This window comes from Sturnira hondurensis, unplaced genomic scaffold (assembly GCF_014824575.4).
Source record: "Sturnira hondurensis isolate 20B ecotype Veracruz unplaced genomic scaffold, ASM1482457v3 Scaffold0005329, whole genome shotgun sequence".
NCBI lineage: Eukaryota > Metazoa > Chordata > Mammalia > Chiroptera > Phyllostomidae > Sturnira > Sturnira hondurensis.
The window spans coordinates 520,824-546,618 of NW_028077960.1; the positions used below are offsets into that span (position 1 = coordinate 520,824).

The 25,795-nt window shown below is 44.3% G+C and overlaps 1 protein-coding gene and 1 pseudogene across 1 annotated transcript; both read right to left on the reverse strand.

The window, feature by feature from the left end:
* Positions 1-1,421: 1,421 nt before the first annotated feature.
* On the reverse strand, positions 1,422-2,225 carry LOC118987717 (60S ribosomal protein L7-like; annotated as a pseudogene).
* A 10,209-nt stretch (positions 2,226-12,434) lies between these two features.
* Positions 12,435-23,203, reverse strand: LOC118987718 (histone-lysine N-methyltransferase PRDM9-like). The gene is made up of 8 exons (XM_037046958.1): positions 23,099-23,203; positions 22,007-22,056; positions 19,857-20,021; positions 19,148-19,250; positions 18,677-18,948; positions 18,199-18,266; positions 16,452-16,645; positions 12,435-14,512 (listed from the first exon to the last, which is right to left on the reverse strand). Exons 2-8 carry the CDS (start codon positions 22,040-22,042, stop codon positions 12,981-12,983), a joined length of 2,370 nt encoding a protein of 789 aa, XP_036902853.1. The 5' UTR covers positions 22,043-22,056; positions 23,099-23,203; the 3' UTR covers positions 12,435-12,980.
* Positions 23,204-25,795: the final 2,592 nt, after the last annotated feature.

The window sequence follows — 25,795 nt, forward strand, 5'->3', positions numbered from 1 at the left end:
ATTGCTCTATCCAGCAAAGCTTTCATTTAGAATATAAGAGCAGATAAAGTGTTTCTCAGATAAGGTCAAGTTGAAGGACTTCATCATCACCAAGCCCTTATTATATGAAATGTTAAAGAAACTTGTCTAAGAAAAAGAAGATAAACAACATGTATAGTAAAATGACAGCAAACTCACAATTATTAACAACCACACCTAAAAGAAAAAGAAAAATAAACTAAGCAAATAACTAGAACAGGACCAGGGCCACAGAAATGAAGATCACATGGAGGGTTAGCAACAGGGGAGTAGGAGGAGGAGAGAGGGGGAAAAGGTACAGAGAATAAGTAGCATAGATGGTAGGTAGAAAATAGACAAGGGGGGGTAAGAATAGTATGGGAAATGTAGAAGCTAAAAAACTTAGATCAGTGGTTTTTGCCTAGCTGGTGTACCTCAATGGATTGAGCACAGGCTGGGAACCAAAGGGTTGCCAGTTGATTTCCAATCAGTGCACATGCCTGGGTTGCAGGCCAGGTCCCCAGTGGGGGCCACATGAGAGGCAACCACACATTGATATTTTTTCCCTCTCTTTCTCCCTCCCTTCCCCTCTCTCTAAAAATAAATAAGTAAAAATTTTTTAAAAGGTCAGTTGTTTTTAACTGAAGGGTAACTTTGCCCCCAAGGGGTCATTGGCACATTGTATGAAGACCTTTCAGGTTGCCCTTGGTGGGAGGAGGGTAAGGTGGAAGTTACTGTCATGCTCTGAATAGAGATAACAATTGTTAACAATCACCTACAACATAGAGAAAAATCCCCCAATCTCATAGCAATGAGAAACCCTACTCTGTATGAAGTAGGATGAAGAGTCAATGAGGATACAAACAGCCTGTGACTTTGCACCCTGGATCTGAAATCATGCGTCTGTCAGGACAGGCAGCTTGGAGGCTGAGAGCTAAAGAACAACAACAAAAAATAAATTAAAAAGCCAGCCATCTTGGAAAGACTGGGGAGGAATGTCCTTGGCTACAAAGACACCCATGAAAGCTCAGAAGCCAAGGAAGATATGACACCTTAAGAGACTGAACCACACTCTGATAAACCACAGCACTGAAGGTCATTGTCTGTTTTCATTGCCTCTAAATCACTCCTCAATAATTGCTTATTAAAATTACTTAGAATCTGTAATGTTACTCTTCAACATTCCAAAATTCACCATCAAACATTTTCCTCTTTGAAAATGTGGACCTTTGCTATATTGTGAGTTCCTCAGGTAACCTACATGGAGCACAGTTTTACTTACAAAATACTCCTGATTTCTAAAACACCACTGCTCCAGCTCCTGAACTCATTTATAATGCTAAGAATCATGTTGCTATTTTCTTTAATTATTAATGAACTTATAACTAACACATTTTTTCTATTTTAAAGCAGTTTCTGTTTATTAACTGACCAGATTACAAAAATGACCATGGTAGGTACCTTAGTTCATCCTTCTATTAAGCCTGTTGATCTGGTCTTTCCTGTTACCAGCATTTCCACCTTCTACAAAGTGGGTGGTATTTTTCTTCATTCCACCTCTTGGAGAAGATAATTTGAAGGGCCAAAGGAAGTTGTTTGCTTCTTTGAAGCATTTTCAAACAGTTTATCATGAATTAGATCCTCCATGCAGATAATGCCATATTTACCAAGAGATAGAGCAATCAATGCATTACCTGGCAGGGCCATTCGTTTTTTGTTGATTTTCCCATACCCGTGCTTGTAGATCAATTCATTTACTGACTTCAGGTTAGGGTACTCCCATGCAATGCATGGTTCCACAATTCTCAGCATGTTAATCGAAGCCTTGTTGAGCTTAACAAAGGTACCACTGAAGATCTGGCGAAGGCAAAGAAGCTGCAGCACCTTTTGGACCTTTGGGTTCACACCATTGATACCTCTGATCCTGATGACAAATGCCAATTGGGTTTCTGCAGGTACATAGAAGTTGCCAGCTTATCTTGCCATTCTAGCCATTCGAATCTCAGTTCTGTACATCTGCCTATATTCCTTGTGATAGTGCTTAGCTTTTTCATAGATAAGCTTCCTCCTTGCCTTTCAAAGCATCTCTTGGGGAAACTACTTTCTCAGGCACTTGATTTTCAGCCCTGCGAAATTCCTTTGCTTTTTCTTAAGGGTTTCTGGCACAGCAGGAACCTTCTTCTTCTTCTCTGTGCCCTCCATGGTTCCAGCTGCAAAAAAAAAAAAGAAAAGAGATAACTAACAAATTTTTAACTCTTCTTGTCTTCATGTTTCATTCCAAGCTTTAACTACTTTTTCATGCTTTATACAGCTAACCTAACGTAAGTTAATTATTGCATGATATCTTATTTACCTTGACAACTCATGAATATAAACTTAAAGTTATCATAAGTAATAGAACTTAGTAAAATGGCTGGTAAATAACATGCAGAAATAAATATCTTTTCTATACACAAAATGTATTTTAAAGATATATTCACAGAAAAGAACCAATGATGCACCCCCAAATCTAGTGTCTGGTCTAGATGATGTGCTCACAAAAAGTGATCCCAAGGAAGTGGTCACTGACATTGGGACTTGAGACTTGTACCTCAAAGCAGTCTTGGAAAAAAATCAACAGTCACTGATCTTCCATTATAATCGACCACTTTTCCTTCTGTACTAAGCTATTATTCCCCAAAATTCCCACGAGAGGGCAGCAGAGATGCACACTTGGGACACGGATTAGCAGCTTGGCCAAAAGGTTCATTCCACTTTTACTTATAAAATGATAGTGGTTTTATTTTTTTAACCTCTTGGGTCAAAACTTATTTTAAATAGATTTTATTTTCTTCATTGCTTAAGGAAGCTGCAACAAACAAAGCAAATGACAAATGATTTTCAAGCACACTGGGAACTTCCTGACTCTATTATACTATATAGCAAGTACCAACAAATGGCACATAAGACACGTTTATCCTTTTCCCTAGTCTGGAAACCAGTCACAAGGCAACTGAACAGTACATACCTTGAGACATTTCAAAATACACTTCTAAATACCAAGCCATCAAGGATCATTGATATTCCACCAGAATCAACCACTTTTCTCACTGAACAGTACTAAGGTGTTATTCCAAAAATGAACAAGAGATGACAACACAGAACCACACTTGAAACTTTTTTTTTACATTGACCATATTGTACTGTGGATCAAGTTTCAAAAAATATATATCAAAGGATTGAAATTATATAAAGTATGTTTCTTGCTCTCATTGCAACTAATCTAGCAATCAGTAATAAAAGATAGCTAGAAACTCCTTACATTTAAAAATTATAAAATGCACTTCTAAAAATCCCACAAATTAAATTATAATTGTAGTTGAAAATTAATTTGAACTGAATGATATTAAAAATTGAACATAAAAAGCACTTTGAAAAAATGTATTGAAAAAATCACATATTAGAAAGAAAACCTGAAAATTCAAAAATTTTGCATCATATTACAAATCCAGAATAATAAATTAAATTCAGATAAAGTGAAAGAAAGGAAATATGCAAGTAATGATGTCTGGAAGGGTATACACTCTTTCTTTATTAAATAATTTTTGGACTTCTGGCCAAGATGGAGGCATAGGTGGAAACACTGTGCCTCCTTGCACAGCCAAGTTTAAAGACAACAAAGTTTTAGTAACTAAAACAGAGCCAAAACACAGAAAATTGAACTTTATGGAAGTCCAACAACAACAAACCTTTCAGCCAGACTGGTAAGAGGGGTGAAGTCAGCAATTGGCGGAAACGGGTTGGGCAGAAAAATCAGCCTGACCGACCCAGGAGCACAGTCTTAGTTGGCAGATCCCAGGCGTGGGGTGGCAATGGGCAGACCAAGTCAGGGTGCAGGGTGGCTGGCTGACTGAAGTCACATATTCACGCACAGATAAACCAAGGAAAGGAGAGAGCAGTGAGACAGACTGCACAGACTAGGGCCCCAGTGACGGGAATTAAAGCCTAAAAGCACCAATGGGAAAAACTTTTGGGATCGCGGTGCTGGGAGAAGCACCCAGGCTCACAGAGAGTTTGTTGGAGAGACTCACAGGGTCCTGGAGGGTGCACAGGCCCACACACCCAGGAGCTGGCACCAGGGGGGCCAGGTTTGCTTGCGGGAAGCAGCAGTGGAGACTGAAATCTGAGAGAGAGAAGAACAAATGCCATTGCCCCTCTCTGACTCTGCCCCCACGTACAGTGTCACAACCCAGCCACTGAGTTGCTTCACCCTGGTGAACACCTAAAGCTCCATGCCTCATACGTAACAGGTGTGAATAAACCAAAAAATTATGGCTCAAAAACAGCTCAAAGCCCCAGAGTCAATAATTCTAAGCGACCAAGAGATAGCCAACCTATCAGATGCACAGTTCAAAATACTGGTGATCAGGATGCTCACAGAACTGGTTGATTTTAGTCACAAATTAGAGGAACAAATGAAGGCTAAACTAATTACAATGAAGGGAAATGCACAGGAAACCAATAGTGATGGGAAGGAAACTGGGACTCAAATCAGGGGAGTGGACCAGAAGGAAGAAAAAAATGACCAAATACAAAAGAATGAAGAAACAAGAATTCAAAAAATGAGGAGAGGCTTAGGAACCTCCAGGACACCTTTAAACGTTCCAACATCCGAATTACATGGGTACCAGAAAGGGAAGAGAAAGAGCAAGTGGAAAACTAATTTGAACAAATAATAAAGGAGAACTTCCCCAGTCTGGCAAAAGCAATAGACTTCCAGGAAATCCAGGAAACTCAGAGAGTCCCAAAGAAGTTGGACCCAGGAAGGGCACACCAATGCACATCATAATTACATTAGCCAAGATTAAAATGAATACAGAATTCTAGAAGCAGCAAGAGATAAGGGGACAGTCACCTACAAGGGAGTTCCCATCAGACTGTCAGCTGATTTCTCAAAAGAGACCTTACAGGCAAGAAGGGGCTGGAAAGAAGTATTCCAAGTCATGAAATCCAAAGACCTACAACCAAGATTGCTCTATCCAGCAAAATTTTCATTTAGAATGGAAGGGCAAATAAGGTGCTTTTCAGATAAGGTCAAATTCAAGGAGTTCATCATCACCAAGCCCTCATTATATGAAATGTTAAAGAGACTTGTCTAAGAAAAAGAAGATAAAAAAATATGAACAGTGAAAGGACAGCAAACTCACAGTTATTAAAAACCACACCTAAAACAAAAGCAAACTAAGCAGACAGCTAGATCAGGAGTGGAACCATAGAAATGGAGATCACATGGAGGGTTAGCAACGGGGGAGTGGGAGGAGGAAGAAGGGGGAGAAGGTACAGAGAATAAGTAACATAGACAGTAGAAAGAAAATACAAGGAGGGCAAGAATAGTATGGGAAATATAGAATCTAAAGAACTTGTCACACATGGACATAAACGAAAGTGGGGAATAGTGGGGGAAGGGTGTGCAGAGTGGAGGGGAATAAAGGTGGGAAAAGTGGGAAAACTGTAATGTCATAAACAATAAAATATGTTAAAAAGAAAAAAGGTGAAATAAAAATAAAATACACATTAAATTAGATGAAAAATAACATTTTGTTATTGTATCATGACATGTCATATCAGTGTGAGTTAAGAAAAACTCATAAAAATTGTTGAGTGTTTGTGTGGCCATTTTCATATTGAAGGTGGGTGAACATAAGTAATATTTTCAGTACATTAGGCTTTGGTGTTTCAAGAAGGGTGAAAATGTCAGTACACAGAGGAAATGATTTGCAGTGTGTAGGAGCAGGTGTTGTGACAGACTGAAGGTGTCGGGAGTGGTTTGCAGCATTTTGTGTGGGAGGTTTCTCATGCAGAAATGCCCCAGGGGAGAACAAACCAGTTGCAGTGGAAAGCCATCAAGTCCAGATGTTCACTGAGGACAGACTACATGAGGCCATGTGGGAGACAGGCCACATACTCAAAGTAAACAAATCAATTGTCAAAAATCATTTGCACCAGGATGGTAACGGTAATTGATTTGGTGTTTGGGTTCCACACTTGTGCAGTATGACAAAAAACCAACCACCATTCTTGACAGCAGTTCCATGAGGGATTTTCTTCGGAAACACGAGGAAATTCAGTTTGTGTTTCCAAGACAAACTGTGAGGGTGGACGAACAGTTGATACTTTACAATAATGTGGAACTGGAGAGATCATGGGGCAAAAGAATGGATCCATCATCTGCCATTCAAAAGGGCAGTCTTCATCCAAAGAAAGTGTTGTGTAAATGGTAGGTTAGGGTTAGGTTTAGGAGTAGAGACCCTGTCTGTAGGCCCACACTCACCCTGCCCTTAGTGTCAAACCAACTGTCAGGTTGAAGTGAAATGTCCAAGGTAAGGCCAGACCATGGAAAATTAGGTGAGTAGTGGGTGGATGGGAGGTGGGGGTGGGGGTTGAAGTGAGTGGGGGCAGGGAGCAGCTGCAGTTGGTCTGTGAGGAGCTGCAAAGGATGCTCAGACTTTGTGTGGTAGGAGTGTGAGGTCTCCACGTGAGCCATTCCTGTGGGACCACTTCTCGTGAGCATGTTACATAGACTGTGTACCAGCTTTGGGAGCGCATGACTTCTGGTCCCAGTTCAGTGAGCATTGCCAGGGCCAGCCTCATAGGCTCTCAGGAGGCAAAGCCGAGTCTGAAGTCTAGGTACTTTCTTGGTAAATGTTGTAAGCTATAAAAACAAGAAACATTACAAGTGACAAAGCAGAGACCCTGGGAGGCTTCATCCATGTCCAAAGGAATGTAGCTTGTAAATGGCAGACCCAGGCTCACATCACTTTTAGATACCAAAAGTTAGGACTTTCCTCTATCAGAACTGCTGCAATGTACACCAAGAAGTGCAAATAAGAAAAAGAGCCATTTTGTTCTAAACAGTTACAATGTTTTCACTGCTGACTGACTTTCAAGAGACCCAGCTGGATAAGCAAAGAAAAGGCTTCTGGTGTCCCCACAACAGTCAAGATTATTATAATTCAATGATTACAAATATTCTATATAGAATTATTTATAATTCCCCAAAACGATCTCATGTTTTTCTCTGGCACTTTTTTCCTAAAAATGAAAATGGCTTTGTTTGTGGCAGCTTACTTAAACTATACAGAAAAATGAAGTTAATTTAAAATCTACCCCAGGGAACATTAACTGCTACCACTTTAAGTGTATACCCTCCCACACATCTCTATGTGCACATTTCCTTTCTGCTACTTTCTCTGGATTGGACCCACTATGCGGGGTTCTTTGTGTGGGTTTAGAGCCGTTAAAGCACTAGCTTCTGTCCTGTCCTACTGTGTGCACTGAAGATGGCACATTTCCCTGTAGCTTGTGGTACACAGTGCCTTTCAATTCAAATTATTTTCCGATTGCAATAGTGACTTATTTGGGGGTTAATTAGAAGTGGGTTTCATAGCTTCTAAGTACAAGGACTTTCCAGTTACCTTTTGTTACTGAATTCTAGATTAACTGCAATGAGAGCAAGAAATGTTACTGTACATAATTCCAATCCTTTGAAGTTTGTTGAAACTTGCTTCATAGTACCAATGTGCCTCTCTGCTGCCATCTGATGTTCAATTTGGGAATAACGCAGTGCAGGTCCCCAGGAAAAGTGGGTATAGTGGGTCATCTAGGAATGTGGAATCCAATGTTATTTAGATGCGCATTTCATCGCTTTTAAAAATAAGGAATTTTTAGTCATCTTTTGTTACTGATTTCTAGATTGACTGCAGTAAGTGCCAACAACGAGCTTTACATAATTTCAATTGTTTTGAAGTTTGTTGAAACTTGCTTTAGAGTACAGTATGATCACTGAAAGAATGTTCCAAGTGCGCCTCTCTTCTGCCATCTGGTGTTCACTTTGGGAAAACACCTTGGTGCAGATCAGAAGGAAACGTTGGGTACAGTGGATCATCCCTAAATGTTGAATCCAATTTTGCTGCTCATGTTAAGTTTATTTTTTAAAGATTTTATCATTTATTATTAGAGTGAGAGGAGGAGAGAAAGAAGGAGAGGGACAGAAACATCGATGTGTTGATGTGCGTACTAGATACATTGATCGGCTGCCTCTCACATGCCCTGAACTGAGAATCTGGGCTGCAGCACTGCCATGAGCCCTGACTGGGAATCCAACTGTGACTGTTTGGTTCTCAAGCTGGTGCTCACTCTACTGATCCACACCAGCCAGGGCTCATGTGTAGTTTTTTGTATCTCTACAGGTTTTGGGTTTTTTTTTTTTTTTTTTTTGGCAGAGTGGGGGACAAGGTTACAGGTTTGATCCATGATCAAGCCACATGCAAGACTCAGGCAATGGCTCTGACTGGTGTGGCTCAGCGGGATGGATGTCTGCCTGTAACCAAAGGGTTGTCAGTTCCATTCCCAGTCAGAGCACATGCCTGGATTTGAGGCAGGACACGGGAGGAAACTCTGGAGGTGCTCTAGGGCTAAGATAAAGGACATTGGTACAGGACAGGGACTCTCTTCTAAGACCAGTTGTTCCTCCTTTCTGCAAAAGCACTGAATCATGGTGAATCATGAATGCACCTACACAGAAGGTGATATATGAGCTCTGCTTCATTAAATAGAATTATAATAAATCAGCCTTGTGGGACCCCCTTTTCCCCAGGGGTCAACAAGAAAAATCATGGGAGACCACATGTGCAATAGCTTTAAACTAATACAATTACTTGTACTCAGGCACATGGGCAATAAAACCCCACTAAAACTCACCAGGAAATATCACCCTTTAAGAATAGAATCCCTCCAGCTCCTGAGATCAATCTCTGTTCAGAGTCATCCTGCTTCCATGTTCTGTGGAGTGTACTATTGCTTAATGAATCTGCTTCCTCTCGTTCTGCTATAAACTCTGTGTGTTTGGTTCAATTCTTTGTCTGTGATCACCAAGAACCTGGTTACCTGTGACCACCTGTGACAGATTGTGGGCCAGGTCCCCAGTTGGGAGCATGTGAGAGGCAAAAGATAGATGTTCCAAATAAAAAAAAATCAATCAATAAAATAAAACAAAACACAATTTCCATGTGGATCTGCATGTATTAGTGGACATTCTATTCTTTTCCATCAATCTCTCTATTCAAAGGGCATTACTCCACTCTTTTACTTATTGTAGGTTCATAATACAATGCACCTTTTAATTCTTCCTTATTTTAACAGGTGCACTTAAATTGAGCTTGTTTCACTTTAAAAATTTTTGCTGAGTCCCGGCCAATGTGGCTCAGTTTGTTGGAGCATTTTCCTGTAAGGTATGATAGATAGCAAACTAAGTAAAGAAGGAGGGAGACCTGTCTCACCCACTGACTCAGCGGTCCTGAGCCTGATCTGATAACAGTGCCAGGTGTTCAGAACATCACAAGAAACACCATGATAGCATGGGAAGAGGGAACTCTATGTATTGTAATTCTCTGTACTGTTCCCAATGTCTGGGAAAGAAAGTCTTGGAATTAAATCGTGTGTTAATTCCAAGGTCTGGTTGGTAGGTGGGAGGGTTTGCACAGTGCCCAAAGAAGAAGCCCAAAAAGCAACTTTGGTTACTTGCCTACCTCTGGTCATTATCTGTTTTACAAGGAAGTACATAATGTTTACAGAAAGCCCATAAATAACTTTGGGTAACTGCTCCAGCTTCAACTGGCTTCTGTCATGTATTTGTTTTACAAGAGGAACAAATGGCATCTGGAGTGAGATAAGGATTCAAGCCAACAGACCCCACACATACCTAAGTTTGGGTAATCATGTCACCCATGGAAGCTGGCACCACCTTTACCCACCAATTGATATGTAACTTCCTCACCCCCATTTTGCCAAGTACCTAATTCCTCAGGACCAAAGACCTGAGGCTCTAGTCACCCTTGCCCTTGCCTGTTGACACCCTTACCTTGCCCTGCCCAGAATCTATGCCTTTCACTACCACCTCGGCAAGGCCCATTCTCTTCCATGAGAATATATCACTAGTAAACCCTGCTTGCTCACTAATAGACTGGCTGATCTGTAATTCTTTACTGCGTCAGCAAGGAGAGCCGAGTTTCTCCCATAACAATTCCATAAACCGAAAAGTTGTAGTTCAAGCTCTAGTCAGGGTACAGGCCTAGGTTGTGGGTTTGGTCCCCAGTAGGGAGAAAACCTTTTGATGTTTCTCTTTCACATCGATGTTTCTCTCCTTCCCTTCCCTTCTATCTGAAATCAATAAGCATGTCCTCAGGTGAGGGAAAAAAACTTTTTTGCTGATATTTTAATCTAGATCATATTACACTTATCAGTAACTGTGAGAAATTGAGATTATATATTTTTCTCTCCAAGAACATGCTGTTACTTTCCTGTTGTTCAAGTGTCTTTTTGAAAAAAAAAAGGTTTTATTTACTTTAGAGAGAGGATGGGAAGAAGAGTGAGAGACACAGAGAGAGAGGGAGAGAGGGAGAAAGAGAGAGAAAACATGTATTAGCTGCATCTCACATGCCCCCAACTGAGGACTGAACCCTATACTTAGGCACATGCCCGGATTGGTAATCGAGCCAGTGACTTTTAAATCTGTGGCACAGAGATCATCCTTTCAGGTCATTGGAGTGGGTGTTCCCCTTTGGTGAACCCACTTAAGCAATAATGAGGTGGGTCATGCTTAGGTCTCCCTCATGCAGGAGAGGGTATCATGGGGTATGATATTTAGATGTCAGTAAATATTTGACATCTCTTTGTATTGAACTCAGCTCTGGTTCTAAGAAAAGTGTGACCTCTGGGAGCTGTTAGCAGCCTTCCTTATGCTTAGGCAGATGTAGATGTTTACCCTGTCCTCACCTTGAGTCTTGCTGGACCCCTACCCAGTGGGTCCATGGGAATTTTGTGCCCCTGGGCCATTGTGGATATTATCTGGGAATGGGTGGCCAGGAATGACCAACATTGTGCATGTCTATTATTCCATCACACTTCACAAAGAAGTTCAAAGATATAGTAAGTTAATAATTTTGAGATGGTGTCAGTAGTGTATTAAACTCTGTGGGGCCAGGGTACAAGGAGAGTGCATTACAGAAGCTGCTGTGTTGTGGGGCTTCATGAATGGCATATGCAGATTGGGTGCATCTGTCACAGGAGAAATTCAGTTCTTGACAACTCAGTAAAGGATTAGAGATCAGCAAGTATATTAGCGTGCAAACAGGGTTTATTAGTGATGCGTTCTCATGAAAGAGAACAGGTCTTGCTGAGGTGTGGGTGAAAGGCAAGAGCTTTGAGCTCTTGCTCAAAGGGGCAAGAGCTCCAGGCCCTTTGTCCTGAGGACTTATATACTTGGTGGAATGGGGGGCGGGGAAGAATTTACACATTGATGCATGGGTAAAAGTGGTGCCAGCTTCCAAGGGGATGGACTATCCAAACATAAGTATGTGTAGGGGTCATTAGCCTGAATCCTTATCTTGCTTCAGACCCCACTTGGCCATCTTGTAAAATAGATCCATGACAGGAGACAGTTTAAGTTTAGGCAGTTAGCCAAAGTTGCCAATGGGCTCTTTCTGTAAGCACTAGGGACCCTCTCATAAAACAGATAGTAGACAGAGGCAAGGTATTAACCAAATTTGTTTCATGGGCCCTTTCCTTGAGTGCCGTAGACCCCCTCCCATCTTCTAGGCCTTGGAATCAATACAGTTTGAAAGCACTTCTTTCCCAGATGGTGGAAACAATACCTAGGATTTCAACCTGTCAGCATGGTGTTTCCTGTGATGCTGGAACATCTGGCAATAGAATCGCACCAGGCTCAGGACTGCTGAGTTAGTGGGTGACACACATCTTCCTCGCCCTCCCTGCCTTGGCTTCCCATCCGTCCTAACACACCAGTGCAGGCAGATGCTGTTTCCAGTGTCAGCTCTCAGCAAGGGGTGGGTGATGGTCTTGTTTCACAGGTCACTCTCAGTACCACCTGCCTCTGTTGAGGAGGCTCTGAGGATGCCCAGGCTCAGTGAGAGGGTGGTAATCAGGAGGGAGGCACATCCCCAACCTCATGCTTCCTTCTCAGGGCAGCTGAGTCTATGTGCGGAAATTTGAGTGGGGTCTACTCAAATTCTGAATTTGGCTACAGACCACTCTCTTGTCCTTATCTTCCTTTGTGCAGCACTAAAGACCAGGAAGACATGGGCACTGAAGGCTGTTCAACAGGACTTATGAGCTCCGCAATCCTCTTGCCAGATTCTGTCTGTGCTGACTCAACTTTGAAGGTCAAACCGAAAGGCTTAAGTTCCCATTTCCATTGCACAGACTAGGAAGCAGGGACAGAGAAGTTGAAAATCTTGCCTTAGGTCACACAGCTGGAGAAAAGAAAGCTGAGACTCACACCCACTATGGACTGATGTGGAACCTGTATGCTGTGCACCATGAAATGCTGACCCTGAAAAGGCAGCAAGGAGCGAGGAAGACCAAGGATTCATTAGCCAGACTGAGAGGCTCACGTGCATGCACAAGTATGCACCGCTCCCTGCTGTTCACCTCTGAGGCTCCAGAGGTTGTAGGAAACTAGAAGAGCCAAGAAAATCCAAGGCAAGAAGGGTAGTGAGCTGATTAAAAGAAAAGGCCCACTTCCCAGGAGTCTGGGGAATTCCCTTCCTGGGTGAGTCTGTCTCAAATCCCGCTCTCTGGCCAGTAACCAGAGTAGACTGATTCCAGATGTACACATTTATAGGAGTTGAATTTCTGTGGCTGAGAGTACGAGTTCTTTGTGGCTCTTCAGGAACCTTCTGCTTTCAGTGATGGAAAAAATGAGGGATGTGTATGGAGACAAAACATTTTAGAAATGGTCAAAAAACCATGAACGAGTTTGGTGCTGTAATCCCCGTATCACTATGGAACTGTTTGTCTATCTCATTGTCATGAAAGTGGAGGGTTTGTTTAACTAGTTACTTCTCTACTTATTACCATCTTGGGGAGAGGAAGGGGATGTGGCCTTCAAATGGCTATTGATAGGTGACTTGATGCTAATGACTCACTCACTCCACCGGCAAAGACAGGGCTTCTCCAGAGTGTGCCTTCTGATGTCTTATGAGATGTGACTGCTGTGTAAAGCTTCGTCCACACTCCCTGCAAACATAGGGCTTCTCCCCAGAGTGTGTCCTCTGGTGTCTGATGAGTTGTGACTGCTGTCTAAAGCTTCGCCCACACTCCCTGCAAACATAGGGTTTCTTCCCAGAGTGTGTCATCTGGTGTGCGATGAGACCTGACTTTCGAGTAAAGCCTCGACTGCACTCGCTGCAAACATAGGGCTTCTCCCCTGAATGTGTCCTCTGGTGTCTGATGAGATCTGACTTGCATGTAAAGCCTCGCCTGCACTCCCGGCAAACATAGGGCTTCTTCCCAGAGTGTCTCCTGTGGTGTGTGATGAGATGTGACTTGTGTGTAAACCCTCGCCCACACCCCCTGCAAACATAGGGCTTCTCCCCTGAGTGTGCCTTCTGATGTCTTAAGAGATGTGACTGCTGTGTAAAGCCTCGCCCACACTCCCTGCAAACATAGGGCTTCTCTCCTGAGTGTGTTCTCTGGTGTGTTATGAGAACTGACTTCCTGGTAAAGCCCCTCCCACACTCCCTGCAAACATAGGGCTTCTCCCCAGAGTGTGTCCTCTGGTGTACAATGAGATATGGCTTCCGTGTAAACCCTCGTCCGCACTCCCTGCAAACATAGGGCTTCTCCCCAGAATGTGTCCTCTGGTGCACAATGAGAACCGACTTCCAGGTAAAGCCTCGCCCACACTCCCTGCAAACATACGGCTTTTCCCCAGAGTGTGTACTGTAGTGTACCATAAGATATGGCTTCCGAGTAAAGCCTCGCCCACACTCCCTGCAAACATACGGCTTCTCCCCAGAGTGTGTCCTCTGGTGTACAATGAGAACTGACTTCCGTGTAAACCCTCGCTCGCATTCCCTGCAAACATAGGGCTTCTCTCCTGAGTGTATTCTCTGGTGTGTGATGAGGTATGACTTCCGTGTAAAGCCTCGCCCACACTCCCTGCAGACATAGGGATTCTCCCCCGAGTGTGTCACCTGGTGTACGATGGGATGGGACCCATCATCGAAGCCTTGCCAACACCCTCCATGCTCGATTGTCACAATTCTTGACATTCCTCCTTTCACAAATAACTTGCCCGTGTTCTCTGGGTTCCCTTTTCGGCCTCTGTGGGGCTCTTCCTCCATCATCCACTCATGCTCACTAGAGCTCATTTCTTCTTTGGAAGGTTGGGAAAAGGGTTTTGAGATTCTCCTCTGACTGATCCTTTTAACCAAAGGTTTGGACCTTTCTTTGATCTCTTGACCTCCAGTTTTATTGTTCCAGCTGTGCGTACAAATACGTTCCTGCTGCTGATTCTGATCCTCTGGACAGGGTTCCTGTGTTTGGAGGGGTTTTCTTGCAGATGTTCCCTGGAGAATCTGAGAGGGATGATTGAGTTTCATGTGATGGCTGAGGAATTTCTGACTGGAGAAGGCTAGCGAGCAGGAGGGACATGGGTGCACCTCTGGCTTTGGCTCTGCTGAAAGAGAAAGGTTTGGTCAGGGCAGATGTTGATGAGAATGCCTGGGCCACACGCATTCCTGTCCCATCAATCCTTCTTACTGTGGTGATAACACAGCCTCTGTCTCCCACAGCGTCCACTCGCCGGCTATGTTCCTTCTTATTTTGATGCAGCGCATCTCCATCAGAAGTCCAGAGAGCCCACATCAAGGGTCTTTTCTAATATTGCCCAGACTAGAGACTTGTAGGAGCATGAGAGGCTATTTCACTCCCTGTGTTGATGGAACTGCAGTGACCTTTCCCATCCACAGGTATCTTCTAAGTCATGTTAAAGAGGAAACCCACAGGCCCCAACTAGGAATTGCTTCTCTCAGTTTTCCAAAATAGCAAAATAAAATGTCCTTCCGCAAGCCTCACACCAGATATTTACGCTTCATCTCATTTAGTGTTACCCCTTTTCAAATATACACTAAGAAGACCTGTTTCACCATATCTCAGCCACATTGCTTACAGGCCTGACTCCTGTTCCTCTCTGTCCAATCCACCATGCTCTCTCACTTGGAGATAAAGTAATCTGAGGAAATTCCCCACTGGACTTTATTTTCCTAAAATTAACAACACATAATCAGAACAGAGAATTCACCAGTCTATAGCTGAAGACTACACATGTTCACTCATGAAAGTTCCCAGTGTCTCAACTCGGGTCGAGGGAACTGCATTTCTGGGCTGCTAAGCACCTGTCTGATCTCCGTTCTTACCTTCTATGCTGAGATGAGACCCGAGTGACCCTCAGCCAATTTAACACCCCACCTCTTTTCCTCCCTGTACTAGCTGCTCCCTCTGCCTGGGATCCTTTGCCCCACATCATTTTGTACATGTTATCTCCTGAGAGAGCCCTTCCTGGACCACCTGCCACAGCACACCTCCCCTCATCCTGATCCCTAGGCAATTGTCCTGGATTAGTTTTCTCCAAAGCACTAACCACTGTGTAGTGTTATGCACACACAAGCACATGTGCCTGAGTTTCCCTCCTTCACCCGTCAGCTCCTCAAGAGCAGTGATTCTGATCCTCACAGTAATCTGTACTTCCAGGTCCCAGGATGCTGTGCCTCACAAAGGAGGACCTCTCGTGACGCTTTACTGAAATGATGAAGAAATGTGCCCTGTCTGAATGGTGTGGCTTGGTGGGTTGGGTGTTGTCTGAAAACTGAAAGGTTACAAGTTCGATTCTAGTCAGGACACATGCCCGGGTTGTGGGCCAGTTGTGGGTGTGCCATAGACAAGCGGTTAATGTTTCCCCTGCACACTGATTTTTCTTTCTCCCTCCTTTCCACTCTCTCTAAAAATAAATAAAATCTTGTTTAACAATATTTCATTTATGTATTAATTTTCAGAAGAGGAGGACGGTAGGGAGGGGGAGGGAGAGAAAAATCAATGTGTGGTTGCCTCTCACATGCCTCATACTGGGGACCTGGCCCAAAACCCAGGCATGTACCACAACTGGGAATCACTGACAACCCTTTGGTTCACAGGCTGGCACACAATCTTCTGAGCCACAGCAGCTGAGACAAAATCTTTAAAATATAATGAATGCCTACAAACAAAAACGTTTTACTTAGAACTATGGAGGAAAATTAAGAAGAAACACCTATAAAAGTGTCAGAAAACTGCCTTGGTGAGAGAACTGGTTGGTGCCTGAAAACTTTTTTTCGTGCCTCTCAGTCTTTCAGCACTATACGCAGTTGTGTATTTTGGTCATGAAATATTTTAAAAATAAAAATATAAAAACTTTGCCTAAGAGTCAAAGGAATATGAATGAATTTTGAACTTCTGAAGCATCTCAGTTGAAACTTTACTGACTTTAGAGTGGATTTTACTCTACTTAAGAGTTGGATCATAAATATTTCTATGGAAAATTCTCTTTTCTTTCTGTTTTGAAGAACAGTGGTGCCCACCTCTTCCGGCTGTGAGCTCTCTCTTCCACTTGCTGCCCCACTTGCTGCCTAGCTCCTGGCCATACTCGTTCCCACACCAGACCAGCAGCTCACAGCCCGGCCTGATGACCCGGCACGTTCGGTAGAAAATCTGCCTGTGGTATTGAAAGGCCACCAGGTTCTGCTCTTCATCATCCTGGGCAAAGTTCACATACCTGGAAGGCAAAGAAAACCACAGTGATGAGTTCCCAGTACCTAGCACATCATGTCCAGCCCCTCGCTGATGCTTAAGGCTCTCAGGCTCTGGTGTTGCCCACTGCCCTTAATGGTCTTGGGGAACCTTCTGTTCAGTGTCTGAGCGTCTGTCAGCGTGTCATGTGAGTTCCTACCTCCAAGTCCTGCTTGCAGTGTTCATCCTGCTCATCACTATTTTCTAAAACCCAGCTCCAGACTTAACCCTCAGCCTGACTGGCCATAATATCCAGTGATCTCTGGCTCCTCCAAGCCCTAAATCAAGTTGTCTCACACCACAGAACCTGGTGCTTGATCTAGGGCTCTGCTTCTAAATTAGCTAATTATCCAGTAATCAGGCCACATCTGCTTTCCTGTGAAAGGCTTTTCTCCAACCCCCCTACACTTTATTTAGGGTACCATTCACTTGCCTGCCCAAGGTTACCATAGAAAATTGGAGGTCTGCCCTGGCTGGAGTGGCTCAGTGGATGAAGCATGGGCCTGTGAAGCAAAAGGTCGCTGGTTTGATCCCTGGTTGGGGCACATGCCTGGGTAGTGGATCAGGTCCCCCAGTGGGGAATAACATGAGAGGTAACCACACATTGATGTTTCTCTCCCCCTCTCTCTCCTTCCTGCCCCTCTCTATAAAAATTAATAAATAAAATATTTTAGTATTTTATTTTTTAAAAGATTTTATTTATTTATCTTTAGAGAGGAAGGGAAGGAGAAAAGGAGAGAAATATCAATGTATGGTTGCCTCTCTTGCGTCTCCTGCTGGGAACTGGCCTGCAACCCAGGCATGTGCCCTGACTGGGAATAGAACCGTGATCATGTGGTTCGCAGGCCTGTGCTCAATCCACTGAGCTGCACCAGCTAGGGCTAAAATAGTTTAAAAAAAAAAAGAAAATTGAAAGTCTTTTTGTCTTAATAAAATTAAACAGAGCAATAGTAGTTGATTCACATTCTGCTGTCCCCGATAAAAAGAAAGCCCCTCTCAGGAGAAGGGCCCATTCCTCTGCAGGCCTTAGAGCCAAGCTCTAGTCTAAAGTGAGGTTGGGATGATTTGCTGCTGCACAGGTTTAGGCCACCCTTGGTTTCTGCTATCTTGACACTTTGCACTTCTTCGAAATTATACTTAAATGTTTTCAAATGCAATTGTATTATGTATGTCTGCTAGAAGTCCTTCATAAGGACATGGGTTGTGTGATCTGTTTAAGTAATGTATTCCTTCACGTAAAGTGGAATATAGTAAGTGCTTAATTAATGTTCACTTGATAAATTAAAGTGTAATCCCGTGCCCCTGGGGAATCTAGGCTCTTCAAGGTCCTTTCCACTGTCCACATTGTGTCTGGCAGAGAGCTTTATACTTTGAGGACATATGCTATACTTTTTTCCTAAATGTCCGCTGAAATAAAAGAACACTGTATGGAGAAGAACAGAAAAAAGGAATTAAGGGAGACCATAATGACATGGAAAGATATATAGGCTTGGGAGGCATGAATGTCCCCTCTGGCAACCAGAGACCTGTTGACCTCACCTCATCCAGTTGGCACAGGATCTGTCCTTTCCATCCACATATTCATAGCAGTTTCTCCCTCTGGCGATCTGCGTTTCACAAAAGTTAAAGACCTTTTATTTTTGTGTGAAGAGGTAACAGTCAGAAGAATTATTTTAACCTACTGTCATCAAAGCTCTTTCAGCCTGCTTGGAGATTCAACTGCCAGGTGTGACCACATGATATTTTTCTTACTCATCACCTACTCATCTGAGTCTACCTATCCAATCAGAGCAGGAGTCCCACAAGGGAGGACCCACTCTTTTTCGTCTGCACCACTTTGCTCCCACTTACCTTCTGACCCTTAAACAGGAGCTCTGTGTGCATGTCAAGTGCACTCAGTACACAGAGCTAACCACCTCGTCCCCCCCATGGCTAGCATGTAGAAGGTGAGGTTCCTCCCAGCCTCAGAAGGAATGTGGGAAGCCAGAGGACAGTGGAAGAGCTAAATAGTTCTCACCAGCCAGGAGTATCTGCTCTTGGCTGCCTCTTCATCTTCTGTGATGTGTCCTTCATAAGGGCCAAAGTGCAGACCCACGGGCAGATCAGCTGCCTCATTCCACACTCCAAGCCCAGCCTCAGGGATGCTGGATGGCCCGATTCTCAATCCAGGGGGCAGGGTGAGGGCTGAGCGGTAGGGATGCCCCTTGTCCACTGCACTGTCCTTTACAACTGTAGGGGGTCCATGCACCACACAGCTGTCGATGAAGAAGTTCTGACACTTCTCACAGTCTGGGGGCAAGAGCAACAGGGGTTAGGGAAGGGTTAGTGCATGTTCCTGGACACAAAGAGCTTCAGAGGGAGTCCGGCACTCACATCATTGACACTCAATCCTGTACTCTATGTCACTAGAGGAAGGGAATGATTTGGGGACCAAAGGACTAGATGAAACTATTGTATCATAATACACTTCTTAGGGAGGATCACTTACAAAGGTAGTCATCATCCTGGGGTTCGACCTCTTGGTACACACAGTCCTTTCTTTCTCGTAGGCTATACATCTTCATGTCCATCTCCTTTCTGCCCAATTCTGAGTTGGAGAAGGCCAGGTGAGTGAGGTTGGTAGGGTCTGGGGTGCTACTTCCCATTTTGTCAGATAACACGATCTCCTCCCATCAAATTATTGCCTGTCCTTTTGCATACTCTGGTATTTTACTCCATTAACTATTGGTTCAGAAGATTAAGTCTCCACACTAACTACATAGGACTGATTCAATTTTAGTTTCTAGATTTTCCCATTGCCAGGATTAACTCGCCAATCTTTAATCATTCATAAAATATTTATGGAGCTTACATTATGTGTTAGGCATTGAGTAAAGGCTTGGGCACACAATACCAATAAAGTGTGGTTGCTATTATCACAGATGGATTTATTGGACAACTTGCACGTGTCACCTGTTTTATATTCAATTTAATGTTTTCAAACAATATATGAGTGACATTTTCTTATCTTCACTTTACACATTAGCATTCAGGAGCTCAGAGAATTTATAGGATTTGCCCAAAGCTCCATCCAGTGCTACCTTAAGTCTCAGCATAGCCCAGCTTAAATCCAGGCCCATCCAAAGTCTGCCCACAGACCTAGATCATACTTATCAGCACTTCTATAGGACTTAGAGGACCTAAAGTTTCCAAATTATTTTCTTTCTTGATTCTTGTCTAGCGTGCTTTCCAAAGGCACATGCTTCTCCAAGGGGGGACACTGGTTTCTGGGCATGCTCCGAGCCACTTGCAGTCATCAAATTTGCTGTTCCTGACAATGCCTTCAAACTATCTTCATTGCTTAATGGCACCCTGGATGTTCCCTTCAATACAAGAGTCATATATTAAAAGATAACACGTATTTAGTTTTTAAGGCTTATCATATATTTTACATGTATGTCTTTAATACTTCAACCCTTGGAAATATCTAGGGAGTAGGAATATTAGAGGAGATTGGGCCAATGTGGGTAATGAATCCAGGATTAGAACCCATGCCTTATGGCTCTTTTCTTTCAACTGTCTGTATAATATTGAGAGTGAAGGAAACTGGAAAGACAGTGAACAAATACTTGGCAGAAACATATCTAGACAATTAAATGGTGATAAAATTTGTAATACCTTAGAAAGAATATTTGTATTTAGATTAGCTGGTTCCCACCAACACTCTGAATAAGGCTATACCAGTAGCTAGTTGTCTTCAGTGTCCTCATATATAAATGCCAGTTTTTAATGTTAGAGTGAACATGCAATTAAATGATGTTCAACCAAGTACTCTGTGAATTATGTAATACAGCATGAATGTGCTGCTACCAATTTACCCCTCAGCTCTCTCCATATTTCAATCCCACAGAGATTACCCTCAGTGTTCATTGATCATCATCTAGTTTAATTTCTAATTGTTAATTGTGAAATCATTCACTCAGCAAACATGCAGGGGCCCTCAGGAGCCCTGATCTGGGCCTGTGACCTCTGAGAAGTTTCAGGTATGGACCAGGCTCTCAAAGACTTCACAACACAGAGGTAGGCAGGCTGAACAAATGATTCTAAACAAGATGAGAGTGGCCTCTTTAGAGCTCAAAGCTGTTACTTCACCCTATGAGAAAGGGCATTTGAAATCAGTTTCAGACAGATGAGTTTCTGTTGAATAGGGTGTAACCTATGCGAAGACCTTAAGTCATTTTATTATTTGTTGTTCCTCAATCATGAAACCTGAAGCTCCTCAGGGGTGGGAGATGCTTTCTTTGATTACAGTGGGAGGCTCTGATCCTGGGGACTTTACATTCTTCTTCACCCGGGCTCATCCACTGTACCAACTGCCTACACATCGAACGCTTCCCTTATTCAGAAGGTCTTAGTGCATCTCTCACTTCAGCACAGCAGAGAACTTTGGCTGAAAACGTCAGTCAGATGAATGTAATGACATGTATAAGACAATGTGAAGTTTAGAAAACGACGAACGTTTTATTTTTTAATTTAAAAGAAGATTTTGTTTATTTTTTTGAGAGAGGGGAAGAGAGAGTAAAAGAGAAGGAGAGAAACATCGATGTGAGAGAGAAACATTGATCAGTCACTTCTCCCAAATACCCCAGTCAGGAACCTGGCCCACAACCCAGGCATGTGCCCTGACCAGGAATCAAATGGGCCATCTTTTGCTTTGCAGGATGACACCCAATCGAGTCACGCTGGCCAGGGAAAAACTATGAATGTTTTAATGAGTTGATAAGTAGTTTAGAGAAGAAACTGTGGATTAGACTGCACAACCACTGATACTGTGATCTTTGACATATAGTCAAACATTTCTCTATCTCTGAAAGGTCACTTTCCTCATTGTAAATGGTGACAGTTACAGTACTTTCCTCATCAGGTACCTGGAATGTATAAGTGAATTTATTCACATAGAACTCTTAAACTCTGAAACATTGTGAGAATGAAACAAAGGGTAGTTACTATTGCTGCTGTAGTTGTTAACTATTAAGATGATGATGAGCCCTGGCTGGGGTGGCTCAGTGGATTGAGCGCTGGCCTGCACACTGAAAGGTCACCAGTTCCTGGTCAGGGCACAGGCCTGGATTGTGTGAGAGGTAACCTATTCATGTTTCTCTTCCTTTCTTTCTCCCTTCATTCCCCTCTCTCTAGGAAATTGGTAAGTAAAATCTTTAAAAAATGATGATAATGTCAGACAATGTGTTGAAGAGACCAGGAAAGGAAGGTGGTAGTTCCAAGGATACTTTCTGCATTTTCCAAATCTTACCTGCATTTCTATCCAGGAGGAAAATTTTCTTGTCCACAGGATTTGGGAAATACTCACCTTCTTGCGTTTACTCTGTGCCCTTCTGAAGGCCATCCAAGAAGGTTTAACTGAAAGATGATGAGAAATCAGTGTTTTGGTTGATAAATGTTTCCAAAATCTGGAGATTCTTATTAAGGACACAGAATTGTGAATGAGAGTAGTCCAACAACAATCCCAGGATGATTGGAAAATGTTTTCCGAGGTATCATTAAGGCCTAGGCTTTCATTGGGGCCATCAACTAATTTCATTAGAATGATTAAAAAAATAGATATAGTGTCATCTATACTTCATCCTATGTTCATAAAGCATCTAGTACATTCATTAAAAAATAAATTGGCCTCTCCTGACAAAAATGTAATAAAAGTAACTGCACAGAAATTCTATGTCTTCAACATCCTGTTTTCTTCATTCCAACTGGCTTTGTCCTGTTAAGGGCACCATGACCACCTGGCCTCCTCTCTCTGGTATTCTTCCCACTGTGCACATACTGGTCATCCACACCCTTCCTTAATCATTAGAATCTGGTCAGCATCCACAGTCTGTTGACCACAGAAACAGAATTCCAGTCAAGTTGAAGATCACATCTTGACTTCAGCTGTGTTTCAACCCCAGACCCATGAAAGTGGACTGACCCTTCCAACCAAACACTCACGATACTAGACAGGATGACATCATGGCCGACATTAGGAAATGATACAGTGATCAACCACTCCTGGCCCTGGCCCTCCCTACAGCTCCTGTAATCCCCATGGTTCATACTGTTCCCATCTGCCTCTGTTCAGGCCATTAGGCAGCCAGGTGTGGGGACACTCCTCACCAGCCAGACCTGCCTCCCTCTCTTGTGATGACAACTCTTCTGAATTAGTTATTTCTTATTCACCTGTACATTCTTATACATTTACTGTTTCTTAATGTACCTATAAATATATATGATTATACTGCATACTTGAAAGTTTACAGGAATAGCCCCTCATTGTATGATACACTATTCTGCATCTTGCTTGTTCAATGGACAAGCAAACCCTGTCCCCTGGTTAACTCCTGAGATGCAGCCTGACCTAAACCAGGTCCAAGTCAGGAGGGCAGCTCTGGTTCCTCCTGCCCCTCACCTTGCTGCCTTGCAGCCCATTCTTCATCCGAGTACTCAGGGTGCTCCTCCTGGAGCTCGGTGGCCTTCCTGTGGTGGTGACACAGGAAAGCTGGTTTGGGGGGCCCTGAGACCTGGAAAGAGACAAAACCTTTGTCCCGAAAGCAAAGAGCTTGGAGGAGGAACAAGCTCCAGGAAGCCCGTGTGACCAGCTAAGATGGGATGGGAGAGTCTACAGGGAGTTTCTGTGAGTGCTGCATAGTCAGTGCCAGTCTTGCTGTGACGTGAAGGAGCCAACTCCCCCATCCTTCTCCACGCAGGAGGGAGGTGCAAGTGCATGGAGACCCCTGAGACACAGCCAGCCTGGCAGCCTGGCAGGTCACCACCAGGTTCCTCCTGCCCAGCACCCGAACCCTGGATACCTAGGCTGGTGAGCCTGCCAAAGTTCCTCTTCACATTCCAGTACCCGCCTTTCTTCCAGTCTCCCACCTCCACCCACTCCTCCCTGGAGAAGTAGAGGGAAGCGTCTTTCAAAGCTTCTTCGGCCTGGAAAGGAGACAGGAAACATCAGAAACTCAGTGACGCCAGAGAGAATGCAAGCAAAGGGCTTTCCCTGCCCCGGGGGGTAGGGAGCAGGCTGGGTCCTCAGTGCTCATTGTGTCCCAAGCACTGAGCCTGTGTCTAGGCCGAGTCCCAGGTCCCTGAGCAGCTATTCCTCCTGGGTGAATTGGGGGGCCTGCTCACACTCTGGCCCTTCTCTCACTTCCTTGCCCTGGCCCTGCCCCACGGAGTCCAGTCTCTCCCACCAGCGTTCTGCAAACACACATTCAGGGCAGGGTGTCTTCGTACCTCTGTCCCCACATTCCCTCCCAGACCCTCAGCTCACCTGAGGCGACCACCCAGTTTGCCCCGCTTCTCCCTCAGGGCTGTCCTGCGGGTCCCCGTCAGGGGTCTTGGTGTCCCAGCCCCAAGTCTGAGGAGCCTGTGGAAGGACAAGAAGCTGAGAGGACCGAATGCCTTTCTCCAGGCTGGCGGGGCGCCTGGAGAGGGGGACTCGAGGGCCCTGCAGGAGGAGGGACTGGATGCCCTGGGCCCAACTACCAGCAGACACGCCCACTGGGGGCGACCTCGTTCCCGCCCTTCCCTCCCCTCTCCACCCGGGAGTCTGAAGGGCCCCCAATGTCTGGGCGGGCCTGTGGAGGCTCAGGAAATGCGCTTTCCCGGGGAAGGGCTCGGAGGTTCACCCGAGGTTCTGGAGAAGCCTGCACAAGACGCAGGCGCAGTCTCCAGCACACCGCCGTCCCTCAGGCTGAGAGGCTTGGGGTCCCCCAGGACACGAGCCTGCGTCTTCCAGGCTGAGAACACTCACAATGCCTGGGGGAGAGGGTCAGACCCCTGCGGCTGAAGAGATTTGGGGAGTCTCATCGAGGGGCTTCAGGGTCCCCACCATTGAGTTAGTTTCCAGGACGACGGCATTTAGCGTCTCTGAGTCTGGGGAGATTTGGTCTTTCTGGGCGACTTGCAGGTACGGTGCCGCGGGCTGAGGGGAACTGGGGTTTTCAAGCTGTTTGGGGGGCTAAGTGTTGGGGGTTAGGAGATGTGGGGTACTCCGGGTTAGCGCACATGGGCCCCTCGATGCTGAAGGGATTTGGGGCCCCTCAGGATGAGGGCACCTCCGGTCTCTTAGGCTGGACTTCGAAGGACGCCGGCTAAGGGTTCCACATGGCAAGGCTCCCCACTTACCGCTCAGTCTCCCGGGGCCCCTGCGGTAGTGCCCACTTCGGGGGTACGTCCTCTGCGAACTGCAGGGCTTCCGGCCCTGGGGAGGTGTGAGGGCTCCAGGCTGTGCGAGGTTCCAGCCTTGGTAGCTGTGAGGAGCAACCCGCCAATCACTGCTGCGATCCCATTGCCCTGCCCGCCAATGGGAGGTCAAAAGAAGCTGAGTGGGCGGGGCTGAGGGGCAGAGCCCTCTGGGTTCTGGACTGGACAGCGGAAGACCCGCCCCACCCCTCGGAAATTGGCTACGCTGAAAGAAAAAAAAGAAACCAACCAAGAAAAATGGTTGGTTTTGGTGGAATGTCAATGATCGTTGATGGCTTGGTATTTAGGAGTGTGTTTAGAAGTGTCTCAAGGTATGGACTGTTCAGTTACCTTGTGACTGGTTTCCAGACTAGAGAAAAGAAAGTGATAAACGTATCTTATGTGCCATTTGTTGGTACTTGCTATACAGTATAATACAGTCAGGTTTTTAGAAGTTCCCAGTGTGCTTGAAAATCATTTGTCATTTGCTTTGTTTGTTGCAGCTTCCTTAAACAATGAAGAAAATAAAATCTATTTAAAATAAGTTTTGACCCAAGAGGTTAAAAAAATAAAACCGCTATCATTTTGTAAGTAAAAATGGAATGAACCGTTTGGCCAAGTTGCTAATCCGTATCACAAGTGTGCATCTCTGCTGCTCTCTCGTGGGAATTTTGGGGAATAAAAGCTTAGTACAGAAGGAAAAGTGGTTGATTATAGTGGAATATCAGTGACTGTTGATTTTTTTCCAAGACTGCTTTGAGGTACAAGTCTCAAGTCCCAATGTCAGTGACCACTTCCTTGGGATCACTTTTTGTGAGCACATCATCTAGACCAGACACTAGATTTGGGGGTGCATCATTGGTTCTTTTCTTTGAATATATCTTTAAAATACATTTTGTGTATAGAAAAGATATTTATT

Excerpts from the sequence above, each read along its gene's own strand:
- LOC118987718 (XM_037046958.1), bottom strand. The coding sequence starts at position 22,042 with ATGGCCTTCAGAAGGGCACAGAGTAAACGCAAGAAG. Across the intron at positions 20,022-22,006 it reads CACAGAGTAAACGCAAGAAG|GGAACATCCAGGGTGCCATT; the intron begins GTGAGTATTTCC and ends CTTGTATTGAAG. Across the intron at positions 14,513-16,451 it reads AGAGCTCACAGCCGGAAGAG|AGCCAAAGCCAGAGGTGCAC; the intron begins GTGGGCACCACT and ends CTCTTTCAGCAG.